This window comes from Lepisma saccharinum, chromosome 2 (genome assembly GCF_977018435.1).
Source record: "Lepisma saccharinum chromosome 2, izLepSacc3.1, whole genome shotgun sequence".
Taxonomy (NCBI): Eukaryota; Metazoa; Arthropoda; class Insecta; order Zygentoma; family Lepismatidae; genus Lepisma; species Lepisma saccharinum.
In genome coordinates this window covers 179,612,048-179,625,841 of record NC_139230.1, presented here as the reverse complement: position 1 = coordinate 179,625,841, position 13,794 = coordinate 179,612,048, and the positions used below count along the sequence as shown (strand labels likewise).

The 13,794-nt window shown below is 38.5% G+C and overlaps 1 protein-coding gene across 15 annotated transcripts in view; it reads right to left on the bottom strand.

Moving 5' to 3' along the window:
• The window catches only part of Cadps (calcium-dependent secretion activator 1), a 462,589-nt gene that overhangs the window by 185,096 nt on the left and 263,699 nt on the right, over positions 1 to 13,794 (bottom strand). For all 15 annotated transcript variants that reach the window (XM_083117745.1, XM_083117744.1, XM_083117743.1 and 12 more), the window contains exon 5: positions 10,277 to 10,452. In XM_083117745.1, coding sequence (XP_082973871.1) covers positions 10,277 to 10,452 — 176 coding nt within the window. The remainder of the gene's footprint in view (positions 1 to 10,276; positions 10,453 to 13,794) is intronic.

Here is a 13,794-nt window from a genome sequence, read left to right as displayed (position 1 = left end):
ACTGTTCTAAAATATTTCGATTTCATATTTGCTGTTTCAACTGGAAACGTGAGTGTTACTTGGAACTCTTTTATACACTATGTAGCGGCATGGTTTCCTGAGTTCTCCAAGCAGTGGGTTTTAATTGTCAATGCACACGTTTCATGTTATTATGACATAACCTAAAACTGTTGCTTCGGGCAAGACTGGGTGGAGGCTTCACCGTGGAGCATGGCGGGAAATACTCATATTGACCATGGTTTTGCCATTGAGTTCAGTATTAATGTTCGTAGGTTACAACAACATTGTGTGATCGATCTTGTTCCTTTGATCTATTGTTCGCTCATGCACTATGGACATATAACTCTTTCAATATAGGCACTGAGGATGAAGATGCTTTACATGTTTGCGTTTTATGGGAGATTTCGATTGTCATAAGTTTAAAGTGGAAAAAGCAGGATTTCTCGATTCTCCCTCCATATAATGTAATCAAGAAACATATTCTGTATGAAGATACATATTCAGGGGTTCTAAACCTGTTAAGTTATTGTATATTTCGTAATTTAAATAAGCGTTTCCTGTGTCGGCTTATGTACAGTCACCAGCAATAAAAAGTACAGTTAGGCAACACACAAAACGCCTTGCACGGAAGTAAGTATTTCAGAATGCAAGGTGTCCCATTCATATTGCCGGCGACTGTACAGTGATATGTTCGTTAATTAAAAGAAGAAGCGTATCACAGAAAATTTAGCTTCGATTTCATATTGTTACCTTGGTTTTCAAATGATAGAAGTTGTGTATATTTAGTTACATTGTGGATCAGGCACAGTGGCTACAGTTTACTAATAATAATTATTTAATATACGACGAAAAATTTAAGGCTTATTGAGGTATCTCCGAACTAAGTATTGCTGACTATGAAAAATTTATTAGAAACAAATAAAAATTATACAAAATACACGATGTATGTACAGATTGATTGATTTTCCGAAACTAAATTTCTGGGTGCGCTAACAGTCAGAAACTCATCTCTGTTCATCCATCTTTCTATAACAGCTTCTCATCATTTACGATTACTTGAACGGTAGTAATATAATGTATATATACTACAGTTGAAAGTTATAGAGATGTAACATAAGGAATGCGAAGAAAGTATAGAACACCAGAGTTCAACCGATTGAACATCCGTTTAGTCCATGGCCGCCGAGTAGGGACGGCAAAGGGGACAATTTGCCCGGGGCCCCAAACGCCAGAGGGGTCCCCGACGGAGCCAACCAAAAAGTAAATGTGGTGTAAAAAATGTTTCTTTCTCGCTTCCTCCACAATCCATCATTTCTGTGAGAGTAACATCAAATTTATGCTCATTGCTTAAAATCACTTATTGTATACGTATGTGCAGAATTATCTTCAAAACAATAAGAAGATGCGTGTTGATTGGTTGACATATCAGCTTTTGGGTATAATGGCAACAGGTTTTCAGAATCAGTATAGGGATTAATCTTCAAGTTTCTATATTTTTTGTTCGGTAGGGAAACTTGAAACTTAATTGCTTATGGATATGCATTGTGAAAGCCAATTCTCGAAGTGAATTTGTGAAAACATGAGTATTAAGATACAGCTTCTACTTTGATCCTTTAGGATCTCTTGAGTTTCCGTTTTATGATGTGTAGAAAAAGTTGCATCATCTCGTTCTTTAAATTCTTTGCTTATGTTAAGTCGAGAAATGCTCGAAATAAACTCATAAAATATTTAGTTGAACTGTTATGCAAATGAAGCTCCAGTGTCCCCCATTCTTCAGTCTTGCGTTCAAAAGCCTAGTGGACTCCTGTCTCCAAATCCACAATCTATTTGCGTAACTTCTAATGCTCACGGAAAGATCTGCTCGGCCCTAAACTCAATATTGATCCACAAGCTAATCGAGTGTTGGTGCATTTATATAGCCACGTTAACGACAGAAAGTTGGAAGAAAGCCAGCGGTCCATGCCAAGTTAAACTTTTCTGCATTATCCAACGCCTGATGTAATTACGAAAACCTACAAGCTGCAAGTATGTCACCACTCACTTCACAAACACGAAGGCTTTAAAGAATAATTATTCACCTCCTTGCGGATTACCACCGACATTTTCAGCTGGAGATGCTCATTCCCTGGCGAAGAGTTGGCGGCAGTAATTCATTCTAACGATCTTTAATGGAGATAATGGTTGATTACTTTTGGCAAGTAATTTTTCTTATTTAAGCATTGCGAACGGGCATCTTCATCACTAATAAGCTACGCACGTGCCTCGAGTCCATGGACTGCTGAATTTAATTTATTCGAATTGTCAACCGATTATCTTGAATGCTCTTTTATGAAGATTATGCGAGTTTTAAATTTGTGAATAAAATAACATAACGACCACAGAGATGGCTCAAGAAAAATATTTTCACCTAGGCGAGGTGGATTTACCCTACCTCCCACCTTCCTCCAATAAAAAGAAGACATTAGGCCTATATATTATTTTTTACGGTTTTAATGACGAAAAATAATAGCCTTTTATTTAAATACCTTAAAGTTTTATATTTAAAGAACAAGTTTATTGTAGGTATGTGTTGATTTAATACCTACACAATGATATCAAAATAACAGCAATCTCTTACTTTAAACAGCTAGATAATTTTGCAATGTACTTACTATATTATGCAGAAGTAACTTCAATTAATTATTGTCAACGATAAATCCAACTCTTTTTAAAACAAATATCCACGCACCCGGCGGAGGTACACAGTGGTTTGGATCACAGTTTAAACTGTAGGTTCAGTCCCGATTAACCTTTCTGTGCATAAACTCAAAACAAACAAATAGCCACGCTTATGTAATCAGAACTAATATTTTTGCACTACTCAAGGAGGACGATTCGGTTTGGCGTCCCCAAGGGCCGCCCCTGAATGACCATACAAAATAAACAAAACTTTGGTTTCAACACGATTACTGGATCAACTTCATTTACAAAATATATAATTTAGACAAGTTGTAATCATTACTATAATCTAAAGCAATTGCTATTTTTGGATAGCATTTTACAACAGTGCTAAAAATTGGTTCTCCACTACGACTCTTCTTCGATGATGAGATGGTTTCAAATGAGAACTTAGAGGGTCGAGTATCATAGCCAGTTTCAGTCGAAAGGAAATCGAAATGTTCGCTGCAAATTTCTAACACTGCTTAGTAACTATCCGTCATGCTGTTTCGTTTCGGTAATCCTAAATTCTACTATGCATATATTCCTTTTAGCTCTCTGCGATGTATCCTCCCATTGCATCATGTGTGAATAAGGTAAACTTTATTCCACTAATATAAACCCATGGCTCTACAGCCCTGGAATGGTCTTAGCGTATCCCCCAACTGCCAGTCTCACTCCCACAATCCCACATCTTCAACCGGTAATAGAGTGATGTGGGGTCAGCAGGTCGAACCTTCAGCCGTTATAGTAGATTTCCGAGACCTGGTTACGGTACTCACTCGTAGCTTCCCAATTTCCTCACGATGGTGGGTTGCCACCGGCCCTATACACGAGCCGAGAACCCAGAGACTGAACCCAGACCTGAACCTGAACCGCAGTCGGACCCCAAAGCACAACACCACGGAGGAGCACTCTACTAATACGTACAATATTAAATTCCACAGCTAGTGGGTAAAAGTAAAATGCAAACTCTACTTTCGTATGCTTTCGGGGACTTTTATTTCTGATCGCAGTGAGAGTGCAAATCCTTCTTATAAAGGTAAACATTTTCAGAGTGTACATTGCTTCACCACTTTCAAGTACATCAGGTCAGTGACAACGCCAGAAGGGGCCAGAGGGGAGGATGCCGCCTTGGTAAACCCATCCGTTTCCCAGCAAACAAGAAAGACTACATAAACAAATGCTCTTTTAGCCAAAGTATGCAGTTTGTATGGTACTTAGAGATAGTGTTTGGAAGTAACTACTTACTTGTAACACAGTTACAAGTGACAGTTATTATTTTGAGGAATTCTCACTGTAACTAGCTATATTTAAAAGTAAGTATCCAACAGAGTTGCTTTTTTGCAATAGAAGTAACGTTATGAACAGTAACTTTCTGATTGGCTGCCCTCCAGAAAATGTTATTGTGACCCCCTCTGCCTCCCCACTATTATTTTCTTGTGTCTTCACTGCACCATGTAAAATTAAACGTTCCCCAAAGAGCTTCTAACGCTGTCTATTTGTACTCACGAGGTGCTAGATCGGATCTCACTTTAATTTGCAGTTTCAATCCAGTTTAGCATATTTGATCGTAATGTGAGCTTAAACTTTTTCCCAACAAATTGTATACTCTCTGATGCTACTTATGTAATACAACAGTTGAAATGTGAAGCGAAATTATGTCTGAATACTATGGCTGGGAAGTTGGCACGGCATATTTCAAAAGTACAGGAGGAGGAAAGTAATAACCTAGATCGGCGCAAGTGTTAGGGTTTCTTGTAATTTTTTTATTGTCTAGTTAGGATCATGGAAATTACGATTATTGGTAAATTGAATGTATTCATTCATTTTTATACATTAGAGTCCATATTTCTTCCACACCTTACAGCAGAAGAAAAATAACATTTTTAGATAATGTGTATTATTAAAGCTGAAAGAATCATGTTCTTGAAGTCAGGGTAAAATAGAAATCAGGTCACTCTAATAAGGTTTACTCGTGTTTGATGTATTCCCCCACAATATTGTTTATTGATTTAGTTTATTTTACTTCGCGTTTTGTGCCTCTTGGCTAATTTGCGAAGATGGGGATGAGTGATGAAATGATGAAATGGATGAATGGACATTCACAAACAACCAAGCCCGAGCGGGATTCGAACTCAGGACCCTTGGCGTACCCCTACAATAATTCAGTATGACAAAATATTTTGTTTCGTCGTGTTCTCAAGTGGTCATATTATTTCACTATGGCAGTACATGTTGTGCAAAATACCACACACACATCAACCCTAAGTTCAAGCTTCCACCACAGTAACGTTAAGGAGACAAAAGAAGATTGCACAAAAGGCAAGTTAACAAGATATAAATCTTATTAATCAAGTTGCGAATTATCAAGAGCATATATTATTTTTTAGAATGTACATATGGATGAACATACTTTGTACGATGTGCATGCATGCATGCAGGTATGTGAGATTAGTATAGAGTGCAGATCTGTAACGATATGAGTGGAAAAGTGGCTATTAAGTACGTCAGGAAGGAAGCACTAAGAGATACGAGGTACTCTCACCTGAACATACAGGGTAAATCATGATCTTGAGCTGTCAAATACTGTTGAGAAGCGAGATAGGATCAATCATCTCTGCTTGGAGTTCCAGATTGATGAAAATCATAAACGACATAGACATATGGAATCAAACATCAACCATATAAGGAAAGGAAGAATTGTGTGAAAGAAATTGAGGGGTGAAACAGACTCTGGAGGAAGGAGACCGGACATACTTATACAAGAAATAATCGCCTGCTGCCAGCAGAAGATAACAGTAGCCGCTGCTCTACTTCAAGGGCTGCGAGCGGATCGACTTCTGGGACTTAAGGACTCCTGGAACATATGCACAGTGCCCGGAATGCTGGTCATAGAGCCTACATTAGTTACCGCCACCTCGTTGTTGACAATGTCAAGTATTCCTTGAGTGATCTCCAACCTGACCCAGCCACCTTATCTGAGCCCCAAACTGTTGGCGCCAACCCGTCTCGAAGTGAAAGTGCAGTTCAACATTCCCCAGCCCCTATCCACCCTGGAAGTTCAGGAATGCAGTACGATCGGCGAAGCAAGTGGTCCCGCGGAAATGGCCTCCGGCCTCTCTGAAGATGTCGACGTAGCCACGCCCATCGCAACCTGACAGGTAAGAAGGACATCCCCTCAGGACCCACTGGTGTATTAGTGAAAACAGCTGACAATCTCGAACCTAGCGGAACGAGTACAAACGCAACTAGTGCACACTCCGTTTCTGATAACTCGCCAGAGAATGTACATTCAGTCAAAACCGTTCACGAGAATCAAACAAATCGAGTCCCCATGAGCATTATTTATCAAAACCTAAGAGGTATACGCACGAAAACGAATCAGTTTCTTCTCAGCATTTTGGCGAATAACTACGACGTGGTCTTGTGCGCTGAAACTTGGCTCAACACTTCAATATCCAACTCGGAAATATTTTCAGAACAATACAGTGTTTTTAGATCGGACCGCAACCCACGAGAAAACGGGAAAACCCTAGGAGGTGGTGTTCTTATTGGTGTAAAGAAAGAACATTGCCCTGAACTGGTGGATTTACCGTTAACTGAACAAACCATAGACTGTGTAATTATAAAATTAAAACCGGAACATGAACATGCCATCTATATTTCTGTAATATACATCCAGCCGTCATCACCCCTACCGGTATATGAAACTTTGTTCTCCCACATAACCGCACATTGTCCTCTAGGGGCCCCATTGCTCATCGCTGGTGACTTTAACATCCCTGACATAACTCATCCTACTAACGACCTCCTCACGTTAGGTTCCCACTGTCGTGAATTGAAGTACTTTATTGATTTTAATGATCTCAAAAACTTAAATACTATACAAAATGCCAACGGTAAAACCCTAGATTTAGTCCTAACAAATATAGATAATGTAACGATACTCCGGCAGGATGCACTGGTGCCGGAAGATACTCACCACCCTCCCCTAGGAATTAATGTACCACGCCCCAAACCTAAGCGTAAAACTTCAGAGTCGAGTATTAAGCGATACAATTTTAAGAAAGCTGATTTCGTCAGTATGTTTCACAAATTTAAATCGGCTAACTGGGAACAATTACATAAATACAAAGATATCGATCTTGCAGTGGACAAATTTTATGAAATAATTAAGTGTATATTTGATGAATGCGTCCCATTCTCCCGCTCAACTTATTCTAATCAGTACCCATGTTGGTTCACGCTAGATATTATAAAAGGTATAAAGATCAAGTCGCACCATCATAAAAAATGGAAACAAGGGAATGTAGGGTATCATGAAGCTAACTTTAAAGCCCTAAGAACGAAATTAAAAGCGGAAATAAACAAAGCTTACCAAAACTACCTTAACAGCTGCGAAGCTAATCTGACTCGCGACCCAAATCTATTTTGGTCTTTAGTTAAGAATCAAAGGAAGAATCCACCAGACCAACCAACCAAACTCAATGGTGAACCTATCGATAACAATAACATCCAGAATGTTTATGCTACATATTTCGAATCTGTCTTTTCCGCGGAACCGTCCTCTTACGAAACCACACGTACGAACGCGCTCCCGAAATCCCAACTTAGTCTCTTAAGCATCCAAGAAATCTCCCTAAAAGAAATCGAAAAAGCCATCAAGAAACTCAAACCAAAAAGAGCAGCTGGACCGGACCTAATCCCCCCCTACGTTATTAAAGGTTGCTCAGAGGCGCTCAAGTTCCCTCTCCACACCCTCTTTAATTTAATCTTGAAAACAGAAAAATTCCCCGCAAGTTGGAAAACGACGGAGATTTGTCCAATCCCCAAAGCGGCAGATAAGACAGACATAAGTAACTACAGACCAATCGCGAAACTGTCAGCTCCAGCTAAACTCTTTGAGCAAATAATTTATAATCATATTTACTCTCATGTCAAACCTATCCTTTCTCCACACCAGCATGGATTTGTACAAAACCGTTCAACTGTGACTAATCTCGTCGAATTAACAAATTACGTTGCGTCAACTATTGACGATAAAGGACAGGTCGATGTAATATACACGGACTTTTCAAAGGCCTTCGACACGGTACACCACGATACTTTAATTCAGAAACTAGCTTACATCTGCCTCTCCCCGCAACTTATAAAACTACTTGCTTCATATTTACAGAATAGACGACAATATGTCATGCACCAAGGACTAAGGTCCTCCTATTACGTATCCAGCTCCGGTGTCCCCCAAGGTTCGAACCTAGGCCCCCTGCTGTACTTGATTTACCAGTTAACCTTCCTTTCGAAACTTGTCAATGGAAAAACAGACTCCTCCGCACTTCTCGCAAAAATAAACTTTTACGTTCCATGCTCAAAATTAAGACCCAGAAATGACCTCTTTAAAATTTCACGCGGTAGAACCAGGATGGCTGAAATGGATCCCATGAGGAGGATGTGCGCGTTGTACAATATAGTCTCCAATAATACCCCTGACATTGATCTATTTAGACCTAAAAGCAAACTTATTATGTGAACCCTGTATATAATAGCATTGTAACCAAATATGTTGTATACTTTATGATATACCACCCTTGTATTATATATTGTTGTTATGTAATGATTATTCTGTTCCGTCTTATACGTAGTTATTTTCTACTTGTCTTTGTTGCTTTCTCTTACCAATTTTTAATTACTTGTTTTGTCAATATGTATGTAAACTGAACTCAGTTAACCTCAAAGCACTGTAACTGGGCATCTGCCTGTAGTGTTTAATAAATAAATAAATAAATAAAGAAGAAAATTGAACCTTCACGGTTTCTATTAAGGATTTGGAGATAACGTAAAAAACGAAAAGGCCAGACACGATGCAGCTGATTCCTTTCTGTGAAGAAACTGAATCTTCGGAACAAGTCCTGTTCAAGTTCATTTGGTCAACTTCAATCTGGCAGCTCTAGTGGGAAGATCCGACAAATGAGGAAAGAGTCAGGCATTGGAGATGAGACTTTCGAGAGGCTAAAAACTGATGTTTGCATCTTCGCTGCCATCACTGTGAATTACGTTACTGTGTCAACCGTAATAGTTGTTGAACGCTGTGTTAAACATATCTTAATGCTCATGTTTTCACAACCTCACTTTGAAAACTACGAGCTTTCACAATGTAATTAATTTATATCCATAACCAAAAAACACGTATCTTTTATTGTTTTCAAGATTATTCTACACAGATAATCGTATACAATAAGTAATTTTAAGCAGTACATTTGATGTTACTCTCACAAAAAAGATGGATAGTAATTGTAAAGGATGAGAAGCTGTTACAGAAAGATGGATGAACAGAGATGAGTGTTTCTCACCCATAATTTTAATTTCGAAAAATCAATCAATCTGTACATACATCGTATATTTTGTAAAATTTCTACTCGTTTCCACTAAATATTTCATAGTCAGCAACACTGAGTTCGGAGATACCTCAATAAGCCTTAAATTTTTTGTCGTATAATAAGTAAAAAACCATATTTTCAACATTATTCTAAAGTAAACATTATAAAGGATCTGTCGAGTGGAGCAATATTGCTTCATTCAACGTCCGAAAAACGAGTAAGTGCTGATAGATTTTCCTTATCTTTCAAATTTAAATGTTAAACAAATCGATAATTTCGATAATGGAAATTCAACTAAGATGATATGAAATCTTGTTATGGTCTGACTAGTCATCGAGCAGTGAATAAGTAAGTGAATTTCTTTTTACTGGCAATTTAACTAAGTAACCTACTTACTTAGAGTTCCCGTGTACGCGAATGGTTAGCTCTCGCCTTTGGTGCGAGGACTGTTATTGGACGGATTCAGCTCTACTAACTTATCTACCATACTCTATCCCGGGAATCTCTGGAGCAAGCGAACGAAAGCAAGTCTCCTCGCAAGTAGTGATTCGAGAGGGCTCGACCAATGAACGAGTGAGAGAGGAGGGATTGCATGAAGAGGAAAATGCGGTTGCAGCTAACAGCCGTTAACAGTAGCGCGTACTGCTTCGCTCCGCCCACTCGATTTCTCCCCTTCTCAACCGTTATGCGTCGCCTTGCTCCACAGATTCCCATGACAGATTATAGTTTTCGTTGCTTTAGCTACTTATTGCCACGCTAGGTAGAACTCTGCATTGCGTGGCGAGGTTCCAATATCATTGTCACTGTCACGTGATTGAAAAGCCTGAAGTCAGTCTGAGCAAGGTTGTAAAATTTCAATTTGGTGCTGGTTCAGCAACCAGAAGGGCATGAAGCTAAGATTGATTGATTGATTGATTTGTTTTATTTTACTTCGCTTTTTGTGCCACTTTTGGCTAATTTGCGAAGATGGGGATGAGTGATGATATGATGAAATTGATGAATGGACACTCACAAACATCCATGACCAGGCTGGGATTCGAACCCGGGACCCCTGGCATCGTAGTGCGATGACTCCAAGGGAGTCGGCATGAAGCTAAGAGAACTGGGTTAAATGTACATTGGGGTGAATTTTAAACGGGCCTTTACTTTCAAATGTGCAAAAAAGAAACACATAATGAAGTAAAAGCATAGCACATTACCTGACTCGTTTCTCGATGTTATTCCTGAACACCTCACGGAAGTCATGCTGAGAACAGGCCCCGGACTGAACCATCTTCATCACCCGTTCTGATTTGAGGAACACATCGAAATAGCTTTGAACTGCATTCTGGAAGGCCTCGTCTGCCATTATCTGTGTGTCACCCTTGAGGAAGCTCTGCGATGAAACGAAAAACAGAGAAAATCAGTAAATACAAATATTACACATAAAATTGACGTAGTGAAAATATACTAAAGCTCGCGGTTTAGCTTTCGCTTTCAAGTATATCCAGAGAACAATTAAGTACTGACTACTAAATTGCGTGAAATATTTAAATTAATAGTCATGGTGTAAGTATTAAGTATTTTGCTAAACTAATTTTATAATTACGATAATTTACTGGAAGAAATCTCACTGTATTTTATGTTTCTTTTGTCAATTTTACGTAACATAAGTTTAACCGGAAGTGACGAAGGTAGAAAGCTCTAATGTCAAACTCGTTGAAATAACAATCACAATCCTTTTTTGTTTACTTACTATTTTTATAAGTACGCGTAGACTTATTTAATGAAGTACTAATTTTAATAGTACTTATTTGACAGAATGATACTGATGTACAAAAGAGATAACAATACTGCCTGGATGTCCATCGCATTGAGTTGACTCACGATTTCCACTCCGATGATTCTAGGTGTAGGCACATTGCACAGTGGTTCTGATTCCACTTTAAGCTGTAGGTACAGTCCCAATTAACCTATCTGAGAAAGTGGACTTAATACAAACATTACCAAACATTTGTCCGCATTAATACAAAATATTCTTGATTAGCGGAAAATAACAAACAAACGAACACCTCTGAAACACGAACTCAGAAACTGAACTTCCCTATTCAATTTTTTCAACATAGTGTAGTGACATTATCATCTAGTTTCATGAAGTTCATAACTATACCACTAGGTATCAGAGGAATCCAGTCTTACATCCTTCAGTTGCATGAGTTTTTCTTGTGTTAGTTTTTAAGTCAATTTTATGCACAGATAGGCTAATCGGTACTGGATCTACAGTTTAAAGTTGGATCCGTGCCACTGTGCAATATGCCTACACCTAGAATCATCGGAGTAAAAATCGTGAGTCAAGTCAATGCGATGTACACCGAGGCAGAATTGTTATCAATCTCTTTTATACAGTGGCTTGAAAACTACTCTAAATTGGGGATCAGTTCTTATTAACGTATCTGAACGTAAAGTGGACTCAAACAAACTTTGCCAAACTTTTACGTAAAGATACTATTGAGCTGGTCTAGGCTGCGTGCAGCGTGTTCCACTAATCAAAACCAATGTCTCAGATAACCGTTGGAACATTAGGAGAGCGTTTGAGAGGACGTTTGCCGTTTAGAGACTGTGCTTCTCTACTTAATTTCTAAAGCTTTCACCTTTATTATGTCACGCAACGATTTCATGGTTGTCGCGTATATTTTAACTTCGATTTGTACTTACACACCCTCCAAATTCAATAGATGGTTTCTATAAACGGTGGTGGGGAATTTGCTCACCAAAATATCATCTCATGCAATACATAATACTGAAAACGTTTATTGTTTTCCTTGTTACGTTTTCAGTATTATGTATTGCATTACGCGTCTTGTGGGTATTGAATTACTTTTCATTCCCGCCGCCTCCACAAACTAGCGCGTTGAGTGGTCGACTCACGATATCACCACCAAAGTCCTTGACTGGGAATGGATGCCCTTTGTCCGTGTTCCCTCATCAATTTAATATAGCCGGCCTCAGTGGAGGAATTGTTACCATAGCGCGCTACGACGCCAGGGGCCCAGTGTTCGAATCCCGGCCTGGGCATGGGTGATCTTTGGAAGTGTCCCTTCATCTAATTCATCATATCATCAATCATTCTCATCTTCGCAATTAGCCAAAAGTGGCAGAGAAGCGAAGTAAAATAAACCAAATCAATCAATCAATTTAATATATTCATCACCCCTCCATATCGTCGCGATTAGCCAAAAGATGTAAAAATGCGGCGCTAAATAATTACTACTACTGCTACTATTCACAGCTACCATTAACGAAAATACATTCCAAGATAAGCCCTGTATAAATGGTGCATAATTTCACTCCTTTATGTTCCCAAGTTCATCTTCCATCTTATTAGCTTCTCATGCACAATGTAAATCATTTATTTAAAAGGTAAAATTGCCCACATATTTCTTTTTGTCAGCAGCAGCATGAAAGTAGTTCGCCAGAGCGACAATCGTTTGGTAAGCCTGATATCGTGAGCTTCGTGAAATCTTCCCCGTTATTGCTATTATATTCTGGCCTTGCCTGAATTCTATTGATAGCTGGCAGCTTGCCACCTGGTGTGGACTTGCCGACTTTCACCAAAAGAGGAGCAGGAAGTGGGTGCTGTGTTTACAATTATTATCTTTCTCTTGTAGCAAACTAATAGATAATAACATTGTTGATTTTCAGATGGCTTGCGTTGACCTACGTTATTTTTTTAATAATATGTAGGAATTTCAATTTAGAAGTTTCATCTACGAGTATATGTACAGTACACACACACACTCACGCACATTGACAAGTACTCATCGGTATCTACCGATATAAGCATACAGGTGAATCGGTTTGACAGTAAGATTTTCAATATGTACCGATCTGATATTTTTAGCTCAAAGGTTTTAATTTTGTTATTAATTAAATGAGTGGAAAGGTATAATTTATATGCCCTTCTTCTGTAAAGTAAATATCTAAATACGAAGTTTCACTCTCTAAGGCAAAACTTTTTCCAATCACTTCGATACATATATTAAATAACCAGAGAGGGAGTTTATGACATCATGAGACGTTAAAAGTTTTATGGGTAGGTTAACATTATTGGTATATAGGCATATACGCATGTATGTGAGAATGCCGACAGGGTGAGCGAAGGTTTCGAGTTCCAAACCTGGAATTGAATTGAGTGTTTGTTTTATGTTTGTTATTTCATATCATTATCATTCATTCTCATCGTTTGCGACTAGCCTAAAGAGAAAGAAAATATTTTAAAAAAAGAAGTAAGTAATTTACAATAAGCGAAAATAACTTACCAAGTTAAAACAAAACCTCTCTTGTAATACTAGAGTGTATAGTAAATTCAGAAGATGGAAAACAAATAACTATTGACTTTGAAATCAAGAGCTCAGAAGGCTAGAAAGAACGAAATGCTTTCTCCCCAAGGTGTTGATGACTATGGTTATTCACATCACGTTCTTCTTTAATTTCTCAAGTCGGCGCCTTCGGAAAGTAACAGAATTTCGTTAGCACTTGCCTTCTCTCGCATGAAATACAGATAATGGGTTTAATTCGAAAGAAATAAATGGAAGACAGATATCTGGATGAACCGTGGAAGATAAAAACCACTGCAGTCTTCTTCATTCTCCTGATCTGATTTTTTTGGGTTGAAAAGAGCGCAGAAGAAAATGGAAGGGCAAAAAGCATTTTGTTGACGTAGTTTTTTTTATCATGG